We start from the raw sequence: 24,471 nt of genomic DNA on the forward strand, positions 1-24,471 counted from the left end.
AAAAGCTGTCAATCAGATCGGGTAGGGGCTCACTGGGCCCTGCCTCTCCCTGCTAAACTTCTGATTACTGATAGAACTGGGGGCCAGATGCTGTTTTCAGTTGAGTACTCACTGATGAGCCCACTGGACTCCAATGGATAGTTCCAAACCCATGGGTGCCAGGAAGGCCATGCTTAAACTCACTGGGTCACAGAACAAAACAAAAAGTCATGAGTGTGGGGAAGTGACTGGTAGGGCTGACGGGTTAAAGGGCGATGAAAGAGGGTGGTGTGAGAGTAATCAGAGTGCATTATATACATGCATAAAACTGTCAAAGAGCAAATTTAATATAAGCTTTCTTTAAAAGCAAGAAATTCTAATTTATGACAACAAAGATAAGCTTAGACGACATTGTGCTAAGTGAATAATCAAATTACAGAAAGATAAATATTATATAATCTCATATCAGCAACAACAACAACAAAACCTGACAGGACTGACAGGGCTTGAGGGAGTTGGTGAAATGGAATACGGAGTCTTTCATCAATGGTACAAGTTACAAGTGTGTTCTGTGTGTTGCCTGTGTGTTCTGTCCTGGGCTAACTAGCCACAGTTAACAGTGATGCAAATGAGAGCATTTTAATGTTCTCACCACAAAGAAATGATAATTTGAGGCGGTGCATGTTATTACTTTGTTTATTCTATAATGTGTGCATGTAAATACTTGTTGTTGTTGTTGTTGTTGTTGTTGATACTCCCAGATAGGGTCTAGTTATGTATGTAGCCCTGGCTGTCCTGAAACTATATAGATCATGTTGTCCTCAGACTCACAGAGATCTACCTGCCTCTGACTCCCAAGTGTTTAAAGGTGTGCACCACTATGCTTGTATAAAAATGATTTTTAAAAATTAATTTTTATGTGTGTGTGCCTGATTGTATGCATGTGTGTACCACTATGTGCAAGGTACTCTGAGACTAGAAGAGAGCATGAGATCCCTTGCAGTTACCAACACCTGATGTGGGTGCTGGCAATCAAACCTGAGTCCTCTGCAAGAGCAGCAGGTGCTCTCGGCTGCTGAGCCATCTCCATAGCCCCTGTGATACTCATTTTTTTTTTTTGAGACAGGATTTCTCTGTGTAGCCTTGGCTGTCCTGGACTAACTTTGTAGACCAGGCTGGCCTTGAACTCACAGCAATCTGCCTGCCTCTGCCTCCAGAGTGCTGGGATTAAAGGCGTGCGCCACCACTGTCCGGCGTGATACCCATTTTGAATTTCATAAATATATACTATTATTTGCTAATTAAAATTTTTACATAGAAATAGTTTTAATAAATAAAAAAATCATCTCTTTTCAAGTTGAATAGTCTCCATTCTTTTTGGGGCACCAAGCATGAGTACTGCTCCAGTATGTCCACAGACGGCTGCCCCGCCTTTTGAGTGCTATAGTTATAGGTGTGCTCCACTGCGCCCCATTTATGAAGTACTGGGGCACCAACCCAGGACCTCATGTGTGCAAAGCCCCAGCTTTTGAATGTATGTATATCATGTGATTATTAGAAGAGAAATGTTCTTCTCCTTATTTTAGCACTTCAATGCCAAAATGTCTGAAATGCAAAACAAGCAAATTTGAGAAAAATTCTTACTGAGGCTGAAGCCCTTTGCTTAAGACAATCACAGTTATAAAGTCAGGGACAGAAAGGTGCACTAGCCCAATTACTGGAAGTCAAAAGGTCAGGCCACTTTAAGTAGTGCTGTTGTACAAAACAAGCATGCAAGTCCAAAACAAAACAACAAAATCCAACCCAACCAACCAACAGAAGCAAACAAAGAAACCCATTACTCAATTAACAACCCTTTATTATTCAACTGAGGTAAACAATCCAAAGTCAGTCAATGTAGATGGATGAGAAAGGCTAAAATAGAAAAAAGTAGTTTTACTTAGCAACTGCTCACACACTATGCACAGGAGGGTGAGGTTCCACACCACCACGGCAGGCAAGGCAGCAGTTACTCCACAGCCTAACTGCAGTCACTTACGACCACAGTCACTAAGGAATGCTGTCAGCAACCAGCAGGGACCCTGCTTCCTCATCTGACCTTCCAGGTCACTTGTCAATTAAAAGATAAGGAGAACGTTAGTTTTCTCTCACAAGCAATAAAATCATAAAAACAGCTGAGATATGACGTTTAGGATAAGATAGTATAATTTCCTGCTTTTAATGTACTGATATTTTATACTTGACAGTCTTCCACATACAGTCAGATAGGCTTATAGAAGAATTTCACATATCAAATACAGAAGCTGTTAGTTCGTGCATTTTACGATTCAGTTAATCTTCACATGTTTAGACTTCGGAGCTGCTAATGACACTAAATTCAATGCCATGTTGGTTGAGTCTGTCAATCAACTTCGTTCTGGAGAAAGCTGCTCCAGGTGTAAAGACACCACCCCTGTAAAAGAGCAAAGAGAGAACACAGTGACGTGGCTCTCCACAGCCCTCTTCTCTGGAGGGCTAGCAGTAAGTCACTACGCAACTCCTGAAAACCAATTCTTTACTCTGTCTTGGATAATTCTGGCTCCATCCTAAAACCAGCCAAATGAGCACATGGCTTTTACTTGAGGGAAACCAGTCCACAGCATGGCTCGGCTCCTCATGAGACGCTTCCGTCTCAGGTGTGCTCAAGGCATCTGAGTGTCATATACCTGAGTCTTCACACTCAAGAGGACTAAATGAAAACATGAATTGGATTCATTCAGCTAGCCAGTTATTATTAAACAGCATTTGAAGTTGATGAAAATAAGTTTAACTATAATGGCCAGTATTTACAAAAATGCTAAATGATAGGTACTTGAACATTTTAATTCTCTTTCTACACAATACTTATAATTTGCTTTTCAGTCACAGGCTTCTGTAGATGAGGCTGGCTTAGTTCTAGGGCACCAGCTAAGTGCTCACTAAGAGAACTCGCTCCCTAACCACCTCTGCAGCACCCATGGCTCAGCCCTCACCTGCTCAGCCAGGGCTCCCCTGCCAACCAGGTATAACTTAGCACTGATCAGGGAGTCCAGGTACACTGAGAAATAAACAGGGCCCCTTTCTGAGGGCCAGGCTCTGGACTTGAGCTTTTCATTTTATTTATAAAGAACTGAAGCCAGCGTACATGGTTCTCTCTCCTTCACCTTCACGGCGGCGATCCCAAAGGCACCGCTTTCACCTACATCTTTGATCCAAAGGAACAAAACCTCTGTGTAGACCAGAGATTGAAAATCAACTCAAAATTCACTAAAATATAACAAAGTTAAAAGACACCTTCTCATTGTAAGAAAGCCAAACGTACCCTTTTGGAAGGTCAGAGGCATCATTCAGAAAAGTCATGGCAGCCTGAACCATGGCTATGGGAGTAGCCACGTAGCCAGCCTCTGCAGAAAAGGGTTGGGCAAAGAAAAGTGTTCATGAAGTGGACATCATCCCAAAAGCAATGGTGCATTTCATGTCTAGCATGGCTATACAGAAATTTTTTCAATATATATTCTGGTCACTTAAAAACAAAAACAATAATAATTAACATTTATATAGTTCAGGTTGAATATCCTTTATCCAAACTGCTTGGAACAAATGTGCTGTAGGTTTGTTTTTTCTTTTTGGTTTTTTGAGACAGTGTTTCTCTGTGCAGCCTTGGCTGTCCTAGACTCACTTTTGTAGAGCAGGCTGGCCTCAAACTCACATTGATTCTCCTGCCCCTGCCTCCTAAGTGCTGGGATTAAAGGCATGCTCCACCACGCCCGTCTTAGGTTTGTTTTTTCATATACTGAAATACATACATACATAATTACCCTGGAGATAATTTTTTGTTTGGTTGATTTTTGCATCCCAAATGCTGAGATTATAAGTGTGCACCTATGCCTGGCCTTGGAGATAATCTTGGAGATAATCTTATAAAATATTTTGAGTTCTCCTGCAGTCTGACATTACCCAGTACATGAGGTCAGGGGAAGAATTACCACTTGTATAACTGTTGGCGTTCAAATGGTCTGATTCTGGAGAATTTCAAATTTTGTATTTTCAGATCCTCTACCTGTATTTACTGTTAGGCACAATCTATACTAAGTGCTTTAAGCACTAAACTCATGTAGCTTGCACACAGTCACACATGAGTGACACTATCCTATGTCCACTTTATAGACGAGGGTGCTGCGCCATGTGGCCACTTCACTGTGTCTTATCTCACGAAGCCAAGCAGTGGCTGAGCCAGAGCCCCCCCAGGCAGGGCTCCTGGGTCTCCGCAACTAACAGGGCTTTTTAACCACTGCTGCTGCCAAGCGAACCAGCATGTCAGCGCGGACTCTCACCTCTGCTTCTGTTAGTACTCTAAAAGGATCCCTCTTTACATATTTAACAAAACAACTGATTATGCCCAGGAACTTAAAAAGACTTCTATAATAAAGTGAAACATTTACATTAATGTCAGATAATTGGAACAGTCAAGTTATTTTTTATTTTATTTATTATTATTATTTAATTAATTTATTCAGATTATATCTCAAATGTTATCCCATCACTTGTATCCTCCCGTTCCTCTCTCCCCCACTTTCCCAATGCTAGATGCATTAACAAAACTGGCTAATGTAAAAGCCTAAAACATCCTTCAGCCATATACAAAATACCTGGTCCCTTCACTTGAGTGCAGATTCGGATATTTGGTTTGTTCTTTTCAGCACTAAAGCCGTGGCTGTATCCTTGACCAAAGAAAGTCATTGTGAATGATGAGCCTTCCATCTGTGAGAGAGAAAGCACGGGTGTGCTTATAATATGACATTCCCTTCTGCAACACAGTAAGCCCTGCAGCCCTACTTCACACGAGGCAGGTCTCTCTTTTTCCCCTCACTAAATTTCTTTTAATGGGTCTCAAAATTCTCTGACAGATTTTTAGTCAAGTTGTTTCCACTAAAAAGTACCAATTTTGGGGGCTGAAGGGATGGCTCAGAAGTTAAAAGCACCGACTGCTCTTCCAAAGGTCCTCAGTTCAATTCCCAGCAACCAAATAATGGCTTACAACCATCTATAATGTGATTTGGTGCCCTCTTCTGGCCTGCAGGTGTATGTGCAGGCAGAGCACTGTATACATAATCAATCAATCTTAAAAAAAAAAGTACTGATTATGAAGCCAGGTGTGGTGCACACCTGCAATCCTAGCACTCAAGAGGCAGAGGCAGGTGGATGGCTACTGTAATAAAAAAAAAAAAGTGAAAACGGTTGGTGAGGGGTCTAGCTGCCTTTACAGAGGATCCAATTCATTCCCAGCATTCCCGTCAGACAACTAACAAGGGCTTGTAACTCTAATTCTGGGGCACACACATATATATAGCATATACTTAGAACAGACACAATTATATACATAAAAACAATAAATCTGTGAGGTGGGTTGGAGCCACTGCCATTGCCCTGACCCTGGTACCCAGTGAGACCAGCCCGCCAGGAGGACGTGAGGAGGCAGAGGGACATGGTTAAGGGAAATGAGCTTTCTGCTGCTGCCTGCAAGCAGAGGGACACAGAACATTCTGTAGACACAGAGAGGAAACGGAGAAGGAGGAACTCAAGTAGCAGTGTGGCTTCATATAGGACTACACAGAGAAGCCCTGTTTCAAAACAACAACAAAAATATCTAGTGATGGCAAATACAATGGCAATTCCTAGGGGTTAGAGAAACCAGAAAATGAGAGTGGCTATTTAATGAGTATGTTGCAGTTTTACAAGGTGAAAAGAGTTCTAGAGATAGTGTGGAGGTTGCACAAAAATACAAATGTACTTAATACCATTTGATAATTAGAAATTATAAGTTTTGTTTTGTGTGAGGCTGGGTTAGAACCAAGGCATGTATGATACATTTAGAGAAAAGTCTATTATGCTCGTTTATGATTGGAGAATTATAGTGCCATCAGACGAGATGGAAAATGTAGGAAGAGAGTTTCGGGAGAAAGGACTCCAGATGGCAGCACACCTAGCTCCAAGAGTCCACAGGGTGTGTAACTGCCATGAGGAGATATGCCAGTCTGGAGATGGTGTCTGTTATGAGCTCTGCAGTAATGAAAACTCGATTCTTGGGATCTTCAATCTTTAAGAACTAAACAAGAGGTGAGAATATAGAGCCGGGCCTGGTGGCGCATGCCTTTAATCCCAGCACTCAGGAGGCAGAGGCAGGTGTGAGTTTGTGGCCAGACTGGTCTACATAGTGAGTCCAGGACAGCCAAGGCTACACAGAAAAGCCCTGTCTCAAAAAAACCAAAACCAAACAAACAAAAAAACAAAAAACCAACAACAACAAAAACAAACAAAAAACAAAGAAAAAAAAAGAAAAAAGAAAAAGAATAAGAGAAGAGAATACAGCGCAGCAGCAAGCAGAAAGACGACAAGGGGAACAATGACCTCGGAAGCGCCTCAGCCCTACCTCCACAAATAAACAAAGTTTAAACGTGCATTCTGTTAGGAATCTAGACATAAAAACAAACAGAAACAACTATTACCTGTTTTTGTGTTGGACCTTGTTTTGAAAAATAACCAAAGGAAAACAGCCATGGGAACTAAAGGAAAAACAAACAAACTTCAACAATACTTTCAAAACTTTACAAGAAATATTTTTAACGATCTCATTTACTAAAAAAGCTTACTTACTTTTACAAGAAGTTGTCTTCCAATGCTAAACTTCACAAAGAATAAAAAGAAAAGTCCTGCAAACATCAGCTTAATAACAGAGGTGATGCCTCCCACCGTTACGTAAGCAGCGTACTGGACCTAGGTGCACAAGACAGAGAATTACTCAAAGAGTGGTGGCCGCGCTGCGCTTACTCTTTAGTCACAAACGCTGAGCAGAGCAGTTTCCATGTAATGCCTGCATTACGTTCTAAAGGCTTGTGCAGAACGCAACACTGGGGACCTATGTTTTAAAGGAACTGTTACAAATGGCAGTTAGATTGCTGTACTTAAATGCCAAAGTCCACAAAATCCACAATTTATCTGAGTATAGTGATAATACATTATTGCTCCCCCTAAAATATACTTAGGGGGATTTCCTTCTTTCTCTTTCCTGAGGTACCTTCTATAACCTAGGCTACTGGTCTTTTGATTTTTGTTTTTCCAGACAGAGTTTCTCTGTACAGCCCTGGATGTCCTGGAACTCACTCTGTAGACTAGGCTGGCCTTGAACTCACAGAGATCTGCCTGCCTCTGCCTCTGTCTCTAGTGCTGGGATTAAAGGCGTGCACCAAGGCTGGCTACTGGTCTTAAACTCACTGTGTAGTCCAGACGATCCTGGACTCATTATATATAAACTCATAGTAATTCTCCTGCCTCAGCCTCCTGAATGCTGCGATTACAGATATGAGCCACTACATCTAGTTCACCCTCCCTCCACCTTTTAACCTGAGATCGTTTCCTCTTGGAATCTCAGTGTAAGCAACTATTTCCTTCAGCAGAAGGAGTGTGCTGGTATCAAGGTAGCAAGGAGACCCAGAGGTGGGGCCAAGACACCTTCAAGAGCCATTAACAGAGATGGCGTTCATGCAGCTAAGCAGAGATGGGTGTTATTTCTTGAAACTGCAGCAAGCCAGACTTGACTCATACACATGGCTAGTACCATGCCCATGATCTAATATTATACACATTATTTACTCTTTTTATACAAATATGGATATCATTAAGATAATAAACATGAGGAACTAAAAGAAACAGGCTTACTCTTTATTAATAAGTAAATCTGGTATACTTACTGGTGAGTCCTCTAAATTTTCATGTAAGTATCGCTGAGTCCTCTTCACAACAGACATATCAGATCCCAGAAAAGGAATGGAATATGAGCTCAGCTCTCTACAGTAGCTAACTGGCCACCTGCAAGACAAAGCCATGAAAAGCTTCTATTTCCTCCAATTACTGCAGTGATCACAACTTCTTCGCTTAGTAAATTCCCAAATTAAAACCAGAAACCTTTCTTGGAATGATTAATAATTACAAGGCAGAGAGTGTGCCTTTATTTATTTATTTTTTTCAGTTTTTCAAGGCAGGGCCTCTCTGTGTAGCTCTGGCTGTCTTGGAACTCTCTTTGTAGACCAGCCTGGCCCTGAACTCACAGCGATCCGCCTTCTCTGCCTCCCGAGTGCTGGGATTAAAGGCGTCACCACCGCGCCCGGCTGACAGTGTGCCTTAATTCAATGTGCTTCTGGTAGTTCGTCCTTTGTTCTCTATATCCACCCCAAAGGAAACTGTTATTCTTTATATTACAGATATACAGATGCACAGTGCTTGATCGCAGCAACTTCTCAAGATACTGACCTAACACCACGCAGTAGCCCAACGCTTACGTCTAACTGTTAAGTTCTGACATGTAAGGACTGTTTATGCTAGTTATGTTACATCATCACTTTTATTTTCTTTTGGTTTAAGTTTTCAGAGACAGGGTTTCTCTGTGTAGCCCTGGCTATCCTGGAACTCATTTTGTAGACCAGGCTGACCTCCAACTCAGTCTTTGCCTCTAGAGGGATTAAAGGCCTGTGCCACCACTACCTGGTCTAAGATATAGTTTTATAACATAAAACTGAACTGAAATTTAACCTTGATGGTGACAGTGAGATACCATTTTTAGGTTGGGTATGGTGGCGCAGACCTGTAATCTCAGCACTTGGGAGGCAGAAGTAGGAGGATCTCTGTGAGTTCGAGGCCAGCCTGGTCTACAAAGTGAGTCTAGGACAGCCAAGGCTACACAGAGAAACCCTGTCTCAAAAAAAAATCAATTTTAGAAGTATTACATATGTAAATATATAAAGTACTTAAACTTATATAATATACTAATTAATTTTAATTTTGGAAATAATTCTGAAATAATCATCAAAAAGTTTCTAAGCTTTTCTTTTCTATTTTGGTTTTTGGAGACAAAGTGTCTCTGTGTGTAGCCCTGGCTGTCCTGGAATTTGATTTGTAGACCAGGCTGTCCTTGAACTCACAGAGATCTGACTGCTTCTGCCTCCCAAGTGCTGGGATTAAACATATGGGCCACCACACGCAACCACCAAGCTTTTTTTAGTACTACATTAACAGCCAACCAATAGCAATGCAACACATAGACTAGAAGCAGTAAAGAATAGGTTGTAAGTTGATATACCTTCTTTTCAACTTTGAACCAACAATTGGGACAGGTTTCAGACATGATGTACTCCGTAGTTTTCTTAAACTACCTTTATCGCCAAAACCATAAATGGCTGACTTCCAGGTGCCGTCATGAATGCACAACCCCTAAGAGAACAATTCACAAATTAAACATGTTTGATGGGTAATTACTGAAAGATAGGATCAAGTAACTCAGAGTTATTACATTTCACCCTCATTTGTATAAGACATAATCCTGTAATTAATAATCTTGAGATAAATTTTCATGGCTAGCTGGGTATAGTGGCACACGCCTGTAATTTCAGCACTCAGAAGGCAGAAGCAGGAAGATCTCTGTGAGTTCAAGGCCAGCCTAGTCTACAAAACAAGTCCAGGACAGCAAGGCTACACAGAGAAATTCTGTCTCAATAAACAAAAACCAAACAAAAAACAACAATAAAAATGTCATGGCCAACTAGGCAGCAATAACCACTCCTTAGCTTGGTTATATTCACCATTCACCCCAATGCAAGCTCTTTTTCTTTCTCCCAACTTGTTCATGCTTGACTGACATTAATGAGACAGTTTTCTTTTTTCTTTCTCTTTTTTGTTTGTTTTTTCTTTTTCTTTTTTAAGATTTATTTATTACAGTGTTTTGCCTGCTTGTACACTTGCACACCACCATGTGGTTGCTGGGAATTGAACTCAGGATCTTTGGAAGAGCAGCCAATACTCTTAACCTCTGAGCCATCTCTCTAGTGTCCCCCCCTTTTTTTGTTGTTGTTGTTTTTCATAACAGGGTTTCTCTATGCAGCCTTGGCTGTCCTAGACTGGCTTTGTAGACCAGGCTGGCCATGAACTCACAGAGGTCTGCTTGCTCCTGCCCAAGTGTGCCACCACGCCTGGCATGAGACAGTTTTCTGGACTGACATTTATTACAGATAGATGTCTTAGAAGTGGGACCACAGTAATTCATTATCTGAACTTTACAAAATTAAACATGGTGATTCTTACACTAAAAAGCATATAAAACTTAGTCTAAGTCTTTTTCAAGAGCCACATATCATTTCCAAAATATCTTTAATATTAGCTTGAAAAAAGAAATCCCAGCTAAATTGGAAACTGACCTCAGGTCCTGAATGTATAGTCAGGAAGCTTTCTACAGCAGTCAGAGTACCTAAAAAAGGAAGAGGATGTTAAAGGTAAAAATAAATAAACAAAACTTAAATTATTCAACTAGGATAGGTAATAAACTATGTCAATTCAGGTCAGGGCATTTTTATTAAGCTTATAGCTTTAAAAAATCAGAAAATCTGCACAGACAACAGTTTTATTAAATTTTCACCCACAGAACAAGACATAATTAAGGCCAGGTGAACCCTCAGACATAGGAGTTTAACATAACTCTCACTGGTAGTGTTGACAGGCTCTCCTGCAGTACTGAAATTAACAACGCTAAGAATCTTCTCCAGCAAGACAACAGGTTGGTCTATTCACCACAGCCTCAATAGCAATGCTTCTGCTTTAAACAGAATTGCTTTCAAGGACCTTTCAGTAGTAACTGAAATTTACTGTAAATGTTCAGAAAAAACACTAAACACTCCTTGTATTAAAACACGGGCTGGGAATGTGGCTCAGTGGTAGAGCTCTTATCTAGCATGTGTGAGGCCCTAAGTTCAATTCCCAGCACACACACACACAAAAGACAAAAGAAAATACTTAAAGCTGCTAAAACAAAACAAAACATAGGAATGTAGCTCAAGGTATGGAGAGTTCTGGCCTAGTCATGATGGCTACAAAGACAAAGCTCTTCTGCTGTGAGGTATGGGTACCCTTAGAGAGCAGTCATTACCGTTCATTTGATTTCTGGTGTATAACACTCCTAGGTCTGCTGGGATGGAGTCAAAGCCACTGCTTCCAATGATATAAACCCCTTTCTCTGCAGCTTTCTCATGATACTTCACATGCATTAGTTCCAGAAACTAAAAAATCCAGGACAAAAGTGTACATGAGAGTTTATAGAAACAGCCAGGCCAATAGTAAATGATTTCTCTTAAAGACACAGCCATTAAACTGAAAATACCAACCAATGTGTTTCTGCAACACAGTATTAATGGCCAGATGGTTTTCACCTATTTGGCAGATACCAACCCCAGGCCACAATATGACAGGAAGCACAGGGAATGTGCCCATGTAACTAGAAAAGATGAGTATTTTAGATTAAGTTTTAACTATGAAGTAATACCTGCCACTACTTAAAAAAAAATTACCCCAAATTGTATTACCCAGATGAGCTTTCCAGACATTATCTAACAGTAGGGGTTATGAGAGGAGATGGCTGAGGGGACAGATGAGTGCCTGTTCAAATCCATGTCTCAAGTGTGTGGTCTGTTTGGTTTGGTTTTTGAGTGCTAGGATGGACCACAGGGTCTGCTATGTTCGGCAAGGGTTCTATCACTGGACTACAGCCTCAGCTCAACCAAATTTTCAAACAGATTTAGACTTTTAGAAACAATGAGATTGGAGAGCTCCCATGGCAATTGAAACCCAGTTTCTCCCATTAGTAACACTTTTAATATTGGCATTTGTTAGAAATAATGAGCCAAAATTGATACATTAGTCACTAAATCCTCCCTTTTTAAAACACTATCTTCATTTTGTATGTATGGGTGTTTTTCTGCATGTGTGTCTGTGTACCACGTGTGTACAGTGACCCTGGAGGCCAGAAGAGGACACTGGGTACCCCTGGAACTGTACTTAGAGGTTGTGAGCAGCCATGCTAGTGCTAAAAAATGAACCCAGGTCTTTTGGAAGAGAAACTGTGCACATAACCACTGAGCCATCTCTTCAGCACCCTCTGTCCCCACACATACTTGCAAAGTGTACATGTGGGGTTTTGTCTGTGTACTACATTTGTGCATGGTGCCCATGGACACCAGAAGAAGGCACCAGATCATCAGGAACTGAAGTTACAGTTGTTAGCCACCATGTGAACGATAAGAATCAAACCCAGGCCTCTCGAAGAACAGCCGGTACTCTAATCACTGAGGCATCTCTCTAGGCCCTCCCCCTCCCCCTCTTAATGGCAGTTCAGGGACTCACACTCTAGGCAAGTGCCCTACCACCGGAGCTATAGTCCCCATCCTTTTGGACTGTTTATTTTGGCATAGGGTCTCACTAAGTTCCCAGGCTGGCTCTGAGCTCACTCTAGCTGAGGCATGTTTTGAACTTTTGATATTCCTACCTCAGTTTACTGAGTAGCTGAGGTTACAGGCCTGGCTCAAAGTCCATTCCCAATTTGTTACTGTAGATTTTTACTCAGTGTCTCTTTCTGCCCCAAGATCTCAATCTTGGCACTTATCACATGTAGATGCCAAGTTTCCTTGGACTCCTTTGGCAGTGACAGTTTTTCCTATTTTCCTTGATTTTTGACAATCTTCATAGTTTTGAAGACACAGATCGGCAATTTTGTGGATTATCCATCTAAAGAACTATTGCTTTTCTTGAGACTAAAATGGTTTATGAAGAAAGATATATCCTATCAACATGATGTTTTAACCTACAATTTTAAAATTTATCCTTGTGTGTATGTGGGCATGATGGTGGAAGCCCCTGGCACTGGGTGTGTGTGTGTGTGGAGTTGGCTCTCTTCATCCACCATCACATGAGACCCAGAGATCAAATTCAGGTTAGTAGGTTTGTGAGCCCAGCATCTTTACCCACTGAGCCATCCTGTTAATTGGGACTACTTGTGTTGATGTTAACATTGGACATTTGGGTAAGGTAGTGTGGTGGCGCATGGCTTTAATCCCAGCACTAGGGAGGCAGAGGCAGGCGGATTGCAAGAGGCCAGCCTGGTCTACAAAAGTGAGTCCAAGACGGGCAAGGCTACACAGTGAAACCTTGTCTTGAAAAACAAAACAAAAACACAAAGGTAGTGTTGGTCAGGCTTCTTACTCTCCCGGAGGGCAGGACAGCGGCCTACCTGGGATTCTTGATCTCTTCTCTTTTTCTTTTTTGACCTAGAGACTGAGCCCATGGATTTGCACTTGCCCACCACTAAGCTAAATTCTCAACCCCTTTCATCTCTTCTCATCATTAGTTTTGAACTGGGCTGTTTGTGTTTTCATATTTCAATTATTGATATGCAATAGTTCTCAGGGGCAGGAGAGATGGCTCAACAGTTAAGGGCGCTGGCTGCTCTGAGGACCAGATTCAATTCCCAGCATCCCTGTGGAAACTCACAACCATCTGCAACTCCAGTTCAGAGGATCTGATACCCTCTGCTAGCCTCTGCAGGCATCAGACATAGTACACAAGTGGTACAAAGACATGCACGTAGGCAAAACACCCAAACAAATAAAGTAAAATAGGTGCTCTGTATATTCTGGGCATTTGTTGGTGCTTGGGGTTATGTGTTTTGCTTGTTTGTTCTGGTCTTTTCTCAATGCATCTGGAGTCCTGCACACACTTTCTTTCCCAATGCAAAGTCTCAATAAACGCAGCACAGTTAAGGAAGAGGACTACTGAAGGACACCTGTCATCGTCAGGGCAATTTCTGATTCTGGCCTTGTTTGTCAGACAGAATCCTGACAAACACTACCTTACCCTAGGTGCCAAGGTAAATAAATAGCCAGGAGCAAGACTGGGTCAAAGGGAACAAGAGTGAGGAGGGGACAAAGTGCAGGCCTGTCAGGCTTTGATGCTACTTTATGGTGGCTTATTAAATAACGCACAAGCCTTTCACCATTTTCTATGCTCTAGATTATTTTAAACAACACAGAATTGGCTTTTTTCAAAACCATGGTTTTTTTCCTGCTCTTGGTAACTTTGGTAATTCACACTTTCCTAGTATTTTTCGATATACAACACTGATTGGTGATCTCTGAGCATAGATAACATGGCACATAATGATGGTGAGTAGAGACATGTAAATTCACGCTCTGCCTGGTAACCCACGACTCCCACAGTGTGGCGGACCAAATCCTACTTCTACTTACTAAGTGTATAGCTCTGAGCAAATTACATTACTTGAATTTCTAAGCTTTGACTTCTTCAGGGAAGAACAAAATTACAGATATGTTTTTAAAGAGTTATATAAGGTGCTTAGCTCAGTGTTTGGCAAATGGCAAGCTCTGAATAAATGTGACTGTTCAAATTTTTATTATATAATATACATTATATCACATATATACATCACATATATATATTTGCCGAAGGGTGTGCTGGGGATTGAATTCAGGGCTTCATACATACTAAGTACATGGTCTACCACTGAACTGAACAAAACCCACCATCCTTCATTTAACACTTTTAAGATGAGAGCATTTTTCTTCTGATCTACGGTCTCACTGTGCAGCTTTCTATGTAGACTAAGTTGGCCTTGAACTCCCAGAGGTCCTGCTTCTTTTGTTTTTGTTGTTTGGAGTAAGGATCTCTTGTAGCCCATGTTGGCTTGAACAGGATATCTTTGAAGATCTGATCCTCCTGCCTCCACATGCAGAGCGCTAAGAGTATAGGCATGTGCCACCACAGGCAGTTCATGCAGTACTGTGAATAGAACCCCAGGCCTTGTGCATGCTAATCAAACATTCTACCAGTAAAGTACACGCCCAGCCCAAGTTGAGGGAATTTTATATTTATTTTTCTGTAATGTTGTAAAGGTTTTAGAAAGGGAATTCATAATGAAAATGTTACTAAGAAATATGGTCTGATAATTGCCTACAACGTATTGCTTTAATAATCCAGCTTACAGCATTCAGTAACTATAAAAACCAATACATCCACACACCAAGGAAATAACAAAGGCTGTAGACCATTTCAAGAGAACTGAAGCTTCAGATCTCACCAGCGTTCTCCCTCAAGCTAGGAGTGAACGCCATGAGAACACCATCAAAATGTCTACGGAACGTACTGAACATGCTTGCACCTCACAGACGATCGTGTATGGCTAGTTTTGTTGTCTTTTGATTTACGTACCTGAGGTTCCCCACAGATGTCAATGCAACTTGTTCCATTTTCAATACATGCTTTTACTACAGGTTCTCCATAAAATCGATACTAGGGAAATAAGGAAAACCAATGTGTTATTCTTACTTCATAAGCTTAACTGAGTCACAAGCCAGTTTGCAGCTGGCAAAATGAATGGCTCAGTGGGTACGTGCCCGCCAAACATGCATTAGGACTTGAGTTCAGAACCCTAGATCCCATGTAAAGAGCCTGATGTGGTATTGCATGTCTGTAATCTATAACATACAAGTATAATCCCAGTGCTCCAATAATGAAGTGAAAAGTGACAGGAGAATGTCTGGAAGGAAGATCAGGGCCCAGGTAGCCTGGTATACGCAGTGGCAAAAAAGAGATCCTAAGCTGGGCACAGTGGCAAATCCCAGCATTCAGGAGGTGGATCGCTGTGAGTTTGAGGCCAGCCTGGTCTACAAAGCAAGTCCAGGACAGCCAGGGCTACACAGAGAAACCCTGTGTCAAAAACCCAAAAAACAAGAGAGAGACAGACAGACAGACAGAGACCCTGTTTCAAACAAGGTCTGATCCCAAGGTTGTTCTCTGGCCATATGTGTACCATAGTGTACACACATATACATGCACGCACGAACTCACAGAGAAACATCTTCCTTCACCAGGCTGCTCAGATGATGACATAAGAACAGAGCCAGGAGTGTAGGCACACAGCTCTGACATTTATTATCTTTCTATTATTAACAGCGTCACTCTACATACAATTCTCCAGTTTGAAAGCTGGAAGCTTTCTCTCCCCTCCCCTCCCCTATAAGTCAGCAAGTCTAAAAATATGTCAAGTCCATATTATATTACCTTTCACCTAATTTTCTACACAAATCCCCCAATCACTTTACAGTAAACAATCTAGCCTAATTTCCAGAGAAATATCCAACTATTGTTTTAAAATGAAAATCTGATAGTCTTTCCTTTTGCCCCACTTATTTTAGCATATCTACTCAGAATCTTTTACCAGCTTTCTAGTGCCTGCACTATAGTTTAGACTCTATGGTACTAAGCAGTAAGTCCATGTCTGTCTTGTCACAAGTTCTCAGGCATCCTGTCATGCCACAGTCCTGAGGACTAGGTGCCGTCACACCAGCTGTGCCTGCTTCTACCACCTGGGTCAGCCTCCTTCTGCTCTACCCAATGGGCTCGCTACCAACACCCATTGGGCTCACCTCATGTGTCTCGCCTGGTGAGACACAGCTCTTAGGCATTACCCACAAATACTAACAAGCCACATGTAAAGCATTAATAACCACTTAAAAACAGCAGTAGTTCCTTAAAGAAAGTGCCATTTTCCTCTTTGCCCCAACACACCTGGCCTAATAATTTTTTGTTACACGCCGCCACTTATCCATTGGGTAATCTGAGAAATTTCCCACTAATTTATCCCTATTTTATTATGCTGTTAAGAATGTTTCTTAGCAGGGCGTGGTGGCACACACCTTTAATCCCAGCAGTCAGGAGGCAGAGGCAGGCAGATCACTGTGAGTTCGAGGCCAGCCTGGTCTACAAAGTGAGTCCAGGACAGCCAAGGCTACACAGAGAAACCCTGTCACAAAAAGCCAAAAAACCAAAAAAAAAAAAAAAAAAAAAGAATGTTTCTTAATGGGACTAGAGTGATGGCTCAGTGCTTAGAGCACCTGCTGCTTTTCTAGAGGACTGAACTTCAGTCCCCAGCGCCCATGTCAGGCAGCTTCCCACTGCCTGAAACTACAGCTCTAGGGCATCTGGCTCCCTTTTCTGGCCTCCACAAGACCCTACACACAAATAGTTTACAAACACAAATAAAAATAAAATTATAAAGATTTGTGTTAGTCCCCTGAGCTTGTACAAGGCGATCAGAGATACTCATAGCAATAATCTTTAATGTCAAGTCTGTCCTCAACACTCCATGTTCTAAGTCAGTGGGCTCCCAGGTATGTAGGCGTGTGTCCACCAAGGCCATACAAAATGATCCACTGGGTGTGACAGTAAATATGAGAACTTTTATTTGTGCTAATTTTAGGTATGAAAAATAAAATTTTATTAATACTTGAAATGTGGATTAACTCCTTGGGTCATGTCAAGTGGTCAAGTATCACATACAGCCTACAAGGCGTATTCTTAGTGACGTGGGAGCGCTCTACAACACAAAAGGGACCACACCCACAGCATCGTTCACTTAGCTGTTTTTCCCTACTGCTCCATAACGCTTGTTTACACATGTCTAACAGAAGAGTCTGCGGCTTGAGCTCTGAAGCCTCCAGCATTCAGAAACAGATACAAAGATCTGCCACCAGAGACAGATGAAACCGACAGTAGGAGAAAAACTAGCAGAGATTTCAGAAATCAAGTAAAGAACTCATGACTATCACCCTCGCACTCAGGAAGCTGAGGCTGGTGGATCACCATGAATGTGAAGACAGCCTAAGCTAATAGTGAGTTCCAGGACAGCCTGGGGTTATCAAATATTAAAGAAAAATTAAAGAAAAAAATATATATAAAATTAAGAAAAGGGAGAAAATTCTAGATCAAATACAGAGAGGTGGTTTAAGGTGAGGCTGAGGTGGGTACACCTGCCAGGACCGCACTGTTCTGCGAATTTCCTGTCTAAATGTTGTGTAAATTCTGCTCCAATTGTCTCCCTGATATGTCAGTAAAGCAGCTTACAGCCAATCAATGAACACGGGAGAGAATAGGGTAGACTTCCTGCTAGCCAGGGGAGGAAGAGTCAGGAGAGGCAGCAAGGGACTCAGCCACAGGCAGAGGTGCAGAATGGATGAATATTCAACTGGAGCAAAGAAAGAGCTTAAACACAAGTAACTTGGGGGTTTTTGGCAAAGATGGAGCCAGGAGAACATAGAAGCTTAAGAATAGACTTAAACTGCTCAAGATTGTGTTGTAAAGCCATATAAGCAAATACAAAAGTCTCAACTACTTCTGTGATAGCCACATTAAGAGAGAATTTGAGAAACAAACACAGTTATATAAAAATAGCTTTAACAGGATTGTTTTTTTCTAGAGTACTGAGGTAAGAAGGATGAAAGAATTGTTCAGGGTGTCGCAGTGATTAGTGATGTACTTGATAGAATCTAACCCAGTTAACAATGAGAACAATATAAACACTGTTTTAGATGGTTAGTTTCTCAACATACTGCCAATTATAATGGCTTCTTCAGCTCAGTAAATATTACCAACAGTCATTGTATGACATGCACTGACCTCTTTAATACCCAATATCCAATATCAGGGCAAGGGTGGCTTTCTTTTAAAATACTAAAATTCATTTCAATTCAAATTCAACCACTTTTGTTTTGTTTTAAGACAGGGTCTTGTTAGTTTGTGAAAGAGGCAACTTTGGCTTCCAAAGTGCTTGGTTGCAAGTATAAGCCACCACATCTAGCTTACCCAACCACTTTTAACTACCTCTGCTGCTACCTCTAACCTTAATGTTTGTCTGGCTTGGACTATCCTGCTGTTGGTTCCTTAGCTACTTTCCATCTCAGAAGCTGAAAAAACGTAAAATGAAATCAGATCTCCAATGACAGTTGCTTATTTTAAAAAGAAAATCCAAATCATGACCACAGCCTGTAAGACCATAACCTAGTCCCTGAATATTTCAATAGACCTTCTAGCTCTCCAGCCCCACTATCTTCTCTCGCTTTCTTCAGTCTTACCAAGCACAGTCTCGTCTAGGACTTTTGTACCTACTCTCCACAGAACAGGGTTCTTCTCAAATAATCATAGACTTTACACTCTCCTTTTATCTTGATCTCTGTTCAATGTCAATTCCTTGGAAACATGTCCTGAGAGAGTATGAGGTGGTACACGCCTTTAATTCTAGCACCCAGGAGGCAGAGGCAGGCAGATCTCTGACTTTGGGCTAGCCTGGTCTATATAGCAAGTTCAGGACAGTCAGGGCTACAGAGAAACCCTGGCTGGAAAAGGAAGAGGAGAGAAGAGACGAGATGAAACACTACTGTGCAAGACATGTACCTAATTGGTCTGCTTCATTTGACATCACTCCCTACTATTATATTATATTCCTGTCTGCCCCACAAAAATGTAAACTCCATACAGAGTTTTCTGTTCACAATTCTGTCCCAGTTGCCCAGAATAATGCACTTTACATAGGGTGAACAATAAGTGAACAAATTAGTCTGATTTTCATTTCTACCCTTTCTGTCTTCTAACATAGCTATATAATAATAGAAAGATAAAACAAATAAGCTAGGATTATAAATACAACATTTAAAATTTAAAGTTATAATTTGTATTGTATGTGCATGTGCGTACGCACGCATGTGCACAACTGTGTGCACATGTGCAAGTGTGCAGAGGACAACTTTGGGGAATCAGATCCCCCCCTTCCACTGTGTGGCTCTTGGAGACTGAACTCAAGTTGTCCGGTTGCAGGGCAAACCCCTCTAATCACTGACCTGTCTGTCTCACCCATCAAACACTCTTTTTCTTTACATTAAAAAGAAGGAGGCAGGGCAAGGGGAGCAAATCAGCACATTCTCCAAATTCAGTGTCACAAGAAGCCTGCCAGTGTTTTGGGAGACTTTGCATTATCAACAGAAAGACTGCCCTACGGAGTTAAGGCTTCCAACCCAGTCATCTGCCTCCAGCCCTTCCTTCCTCTGGAATATAAATGCCAGAAATGAATGGGCTGTTTGTTCTGATACAAAGAAGGGCTGATTACTTACAGGTCCTACGCAGTTGAGGACAAGCGTTGCCTTTTTAGCCATTTCATCAAGTGAGGCTGGATTAGTGATATCACATATTATTATTCCAACTTCAGATGACAGTGTTGGTCTTCCTACAGTTAAAAAAACAAAACAAAACAAAACAATCATTTCCAGCAAGTCCAAGTCAATCTGAGGCCTCCCACATCACCTTTACAGTAATCAGTGACAGCAAACGTACTGAAATTTTTCAACCATGAAAACTTCACAATCTGTTAATGTGCTGACTAGATGCTTGTTCTGACCTTCTCTCCGCCAAGATATTTCTATTACAAAACTAGCAACTAAACAACTACATATGATCCAATTACAGGAAGTGGAAGAAGACTGTCAATAGTCAACACCGTAACAACTAAAAAGGACTTTGAGGTCAATTCACTTTTGGGTATTTCTTTTTTGTTTGTTTGTTTGCTTTGGTTTTTCTTTTTTTTTTGTTTTTGTTTTTGTTTTTGTTTTTGGTCTCTCTATGTTAGCCTTGGCTGTCCTGGACTCACTTTGTAGACCAGGCTGGCCTCGAACTCACAGCGATCCGCCTGCCTCTGCCTCCCGAGTGCTGGGATTAAAGGCATGCGCCACCACGCCCGGCTGGTTTTGGTTTTTCAAGACAGGGTTTCTCCATGCAGCCCTGGCTGACTTTTTTGGTATTTCTGAAGATTTATTATTTTTCTAAATTTGTGTGTGTGTGCGTGTTTCAGTGCAGGCGCGCCCAAGGAGACCAGAGGTTATCAGATCTTCCCTGAGGCTGGAGTTACAGGGGATTGTGAGTCACCCAACCTGGATGGTAGGGTCCCCAGCAAGAGCAATGCATGTTCTTAACTGCCGACACATCTCTCCAGCCCCTTGAATTCATTTTTAAGTAGTTCAGCCTGTATAAAATCATCCAAGCTTATAGGGAAAGAACTGGAATGAATCAACCCAGTAGAGCAGCAGTGCAAGTCTCCACTGCTTAAGGTGTACTCTCCAGAGTCACCTATTTTTGGCAATGTAGATGGTACGGAGGCTGTAACTATAAAGCAGTGGTCCTCCACCTCCTAACGCTGTGACCATGTAGATGGTACATAGGCTGTAACTATAGAGCAGCAGTACAGTCCTCCACCTCCTAACACTGGGACCCTTTAAAACAGTTCCTCATGCTGTGGTGACCTCAGACATAAAATTATTTTCGTTGCTACCTCATAACAGTAATTTTGCTACTGTTACAACTCATAAGGTAAGTGTCTGTGTTTTCCTATTATCTTGGGCCATTTGACCCCCCCCCAAGGGAGTTGCAAGCCACAGGTTAAGAACCACTGTTATACAGTCTCACTGAGGAGGGAAAAATAAAAGGTACATGTTTTCCAGAAAACAATAAGTGTCCAAAAATTCTTTGTCAAGGCCCTGTGTGTTAGCAGTGGCAGCTTTAAGAGTTACAGGAGGGGGCTGGAGAGATGGCTCAGCAGTTAAGAGAGCTGTCTGCTTTTCCAGAGGTCCTAAGCTCAAGTCCCAGCAACCACATGGCTCACAACCATCTATACTGGGATCTGATGGCCTCTTGTAGCATGCAGGTGTACATGAAGATAGAACACTCATATACATAAAATAAAGAAATCTTTAAAAAAAAAAGAAAAAAAAAGTTACAGGAGAATCTAGCTTTCATGCTATCTTCTATGTGTAACTACAAAAGACTATGTATTCTCACTCTAGGCAAGGCTCTGTGTGGAACTGTAAGACTGAAGGTAGAACCAGCGTGACTCGTCTTGGGTGGAGATTTAGTTTCCAAACTCCAAGGCAAGGTTCCAGGTCAGGTGCTTCCCTCAACCAGAAAGGTAGGGTGTGAGTGTGTTCTTCCTCACTCCCATGTGTTCATCACAACATTTAGGACAAGGCCTAACACAGGAAAATACTATTCAGTAAATATATGTTAAATAGAAGCCAAAAGAATAAGTAAACACCCAAAACATACACAAGAAAACAAACCCCACATTTTTATGAACTATAAGATGAGTGGAGTGTGGCAGTGCTAATGTCAGCTTTTGGGAAGACGAGGCAAGAGGGTCACTAGGTCCGGGCCAGCCTACACTGCCTCAAACAAAGTGAGAACTGCTGGAAGATTACTACAGACTAAAAACCAAAAGCACAAAAAATAAAGATCAAGTAGATAGTGGGCTAACACCGAAGCACAGCGTGCGCTTAGGACGTTCGGGAGTGCTGAGCTAAACGCCTATCACCAAAATACATAAGACAGATGAGCACACTATAATGTTAATAGTATAGCTCGAGCCTTCTTGTCGACAAACTACAATGGACCTCTGAGAAACCAGTATCCCATTTCCCTTTGCCACGGAAAGTACCAAGAACCCTCCAAACCTATCAGAACGGCAGATGAGGAGCTAGCTACCAAAGTTCTTGATTATTTCGACAGGGGAGGGTTCCCCAAACTAGGGGTGGGAGAGAAAAGCCCCCCTTTAATTTAGGGGCGGAATGAGGTCAGCCCGGCGAGGGGTCCCGTCCTCGGGGAGACGCCCCTCGGGGGTCGGCCGCCCCGGCCCTGCCCACTCCGCCGAGTTACCCAGCTTCTGGCCAGCCGTCTCCAGCACTTGCTGCAGCTTCTCCTTGGAGCGGCCAGCCACGGCCCAGGGCAGGCGGGAGCTCTGCCCCGCGGTCACCTGCTCCCGGGCCACCTCCTCCGTCACGAACTGGCCGGTGAAGCCAGAGGCGCCGAACACTACCAGGCGGAAAGGCCTCTGCTCCGTCGCCATGACGAGTCCACAGCGAGCCGCAGCCCGGGGCGGGCTGAGTCCACCGCGCCTGCGCCTCAGGCGGCGACCCCTGTACCGGGCGCTGCAACCGCCGCTGTCCTGGCCGCCGTCGCCGCGACCGGAGCGCCCGGCTGTCGTCAGCCCGCGCGGAGGCCACGCCCACGCCCACGCCCCCTCGCGGCTGCGCGGCTTCCGGGGAAGGCAGCTAGCGCCGCGTGATCCGGTGGAGCTCGGGCTGCAAGTCCGCAGCGCTCGCCGCCCCGCGGCCTAGCGACCCTCTGCCTCCCAAGTTCTGGGATTATAGCCGACTTGGCATCGAAAGTTAAAAATACCCTTGTATCCCAGATAGGACAGTTATTTTTGTTGTTGTTATCTGGATATTTAAATAAAAAATTTAAATATTCCTAAAATGGTTAATTCTAATAACACATAGTGTGCTGGCTAGCTTTATGTCAATCTGACACAAACTAAAGTCATTTTGAAAAAGGGAAAATCAGTTGAGAAAATGTCTCCACTAGATTGGCCTGTGGTGCATTTTCTTGATGGGTGGCTGATGTGGCAAGGCCCAGTTCACTGTGGGAAGTGCTGTCCGTGGGCTGGTGGTGGTCCTGGGTTCTATAAGAAAACAAGCTAAGAAAGTCATGGGGCGCATACCAGTAAGCAGCACCCCTCCATGGCTTCTGCATCAGTTCCTGCCTCCATGACCCTGCCCTGACTTCCCTCAGTGATGGACTATAATATCTAAGTATAAGTGAAATAAACCCTTCCCTCCCCAAGTTACTTACGGTCATGGTGTTTTATCACAGCCATAGAAACCTTAACTAAGACACATACTTATTTTTAACATGTGTTGACTTTAGCTAATTACCCACCCACACCTAACTGTCAGACACACTATTTCTGCAGCGGCCATCTGCTGCCTCCACATGCAAGTTGCCAGATTCCATATGTGATGTGACTAACGGTCATCAGAGAAGACTATTTGTTTACCTGTCAATGACACCCATCTCTGTCTTCCAGGAATATATGCAAACAGGCAGAGGCTCCAGCCCTTGTCCCATCTAGACCCAGACTCCGTTATCCAATAGATCATAACTTTAGGCTGCCCAGCTGTTCAGTTAATGCCGGCTGGTTTTCTGTCAAGTGGATACAAGCTGGAGTCATCAGAGTGGAAGGAGCCTCGGTCGAGGAAAATCCAGCTGTAAGGCATTTTCTTAAGTCATGACTGATGTGGAGGGCCCAATCCATTGTGGGTGGTGCCATACCCTTGGTCTGCAGGTCCTGGGTTCTATAAGAAAACAGGTTGAGCAAGCCGTGGGGAGCAAGCCAGTAAGCAGCACCCTTCCATGGCCTCTGCATCAGCTCCTGCCTCCAGGTCCCTGTGCTGTTAGAGCTCTTGTCCTGGCTTCCTTCTGCCAATGTGGACAGGTAAGACCGATTAACCCCTTCCTCCCCAACTTGCTTTTTTGCCATGGTGTTTTGTTGCAGCAATAGAAACCCTAACTAAACCAGTTGGTATCAGGATCATGGGCTACTGCTGTGACAGACCTAAACCATGTTGTTGTTGTTGCTTTTGTTTTTGGAAGGCTTGTGAAAGTTCAGAGGGAAGCAAAGACCCTGCCAGACTTTTGTGTGAAAGATCTGTGGGGCTAAAGAATCAGCTATGATTACCAGGACAACAGAATTCCAAAAGTGAAAAGCCTACGCTTTTCTGGGATGCTCAGCGCTGCTTGGCTGGAGCTGAGAAATTTAGCAATGATTAAGAAGAATCCAACATCACCAAGGTGAAATCTTCTGGGAAGTGTTTCCTAAGAGCACACGGACGCTGTGGTCCAGAGGCAGCTGTATACTGGCCAGTTTTGTGTGTC

The 24,471-nt window shown here is 42.7% G+C and overlaps 1 protein-coding gene across 1 annotated transcript; it reads right to left on the minus strand.

The window, feature by feature from the left end:
• Positions 1-1,820: 1,820 nt before the first annotated feature.
• SCCPDH (saccharopine dehydrogenase (putative)) lies at positions 1,821-22,760 on the minus strand. Its single transcript, XM_084789684.1, has 12 exons — positions 22,414-22,760; positions 19,827-19,939; positions 15,094-15,174; positions 10,967-11,096; positions 10,242-10,291; positions 9,131-9,261; positions 7,746-7,863; positions 6,652-6,771; positions 6,504-6,560; positions 4,647-4,758; positions 3,320-3,401; positions 1,821-2,431 (listed from the first exon to the last, which is right to left on the minus strand). The coding sequence occupies exons 1-12, from the start codon at positions 22,601-22,603 to the stop codon at positions 2,326-2,328; spliced, it is 1,290 nt and encodes a 429-aa protein (XP_084645810.1). The 5' UTR covers positions 22,604-22,760; the 3' UTR covers positions 1,821-2,325.
• Between the last annotated feature and the right edge of the window lie 1,711 nt (positions 22,761-24,471).

Source organism: Acomys minous, assembly GCF_964271855.1.
Source record: "Acomys minous genome assembly, chromosome: 1".
Classification (NCBI taxonomy): Eukaryota; Metazoa; Chordata; class Mammalia; order Rodentia; family Muridae; genus Acomys; species Acomys minous.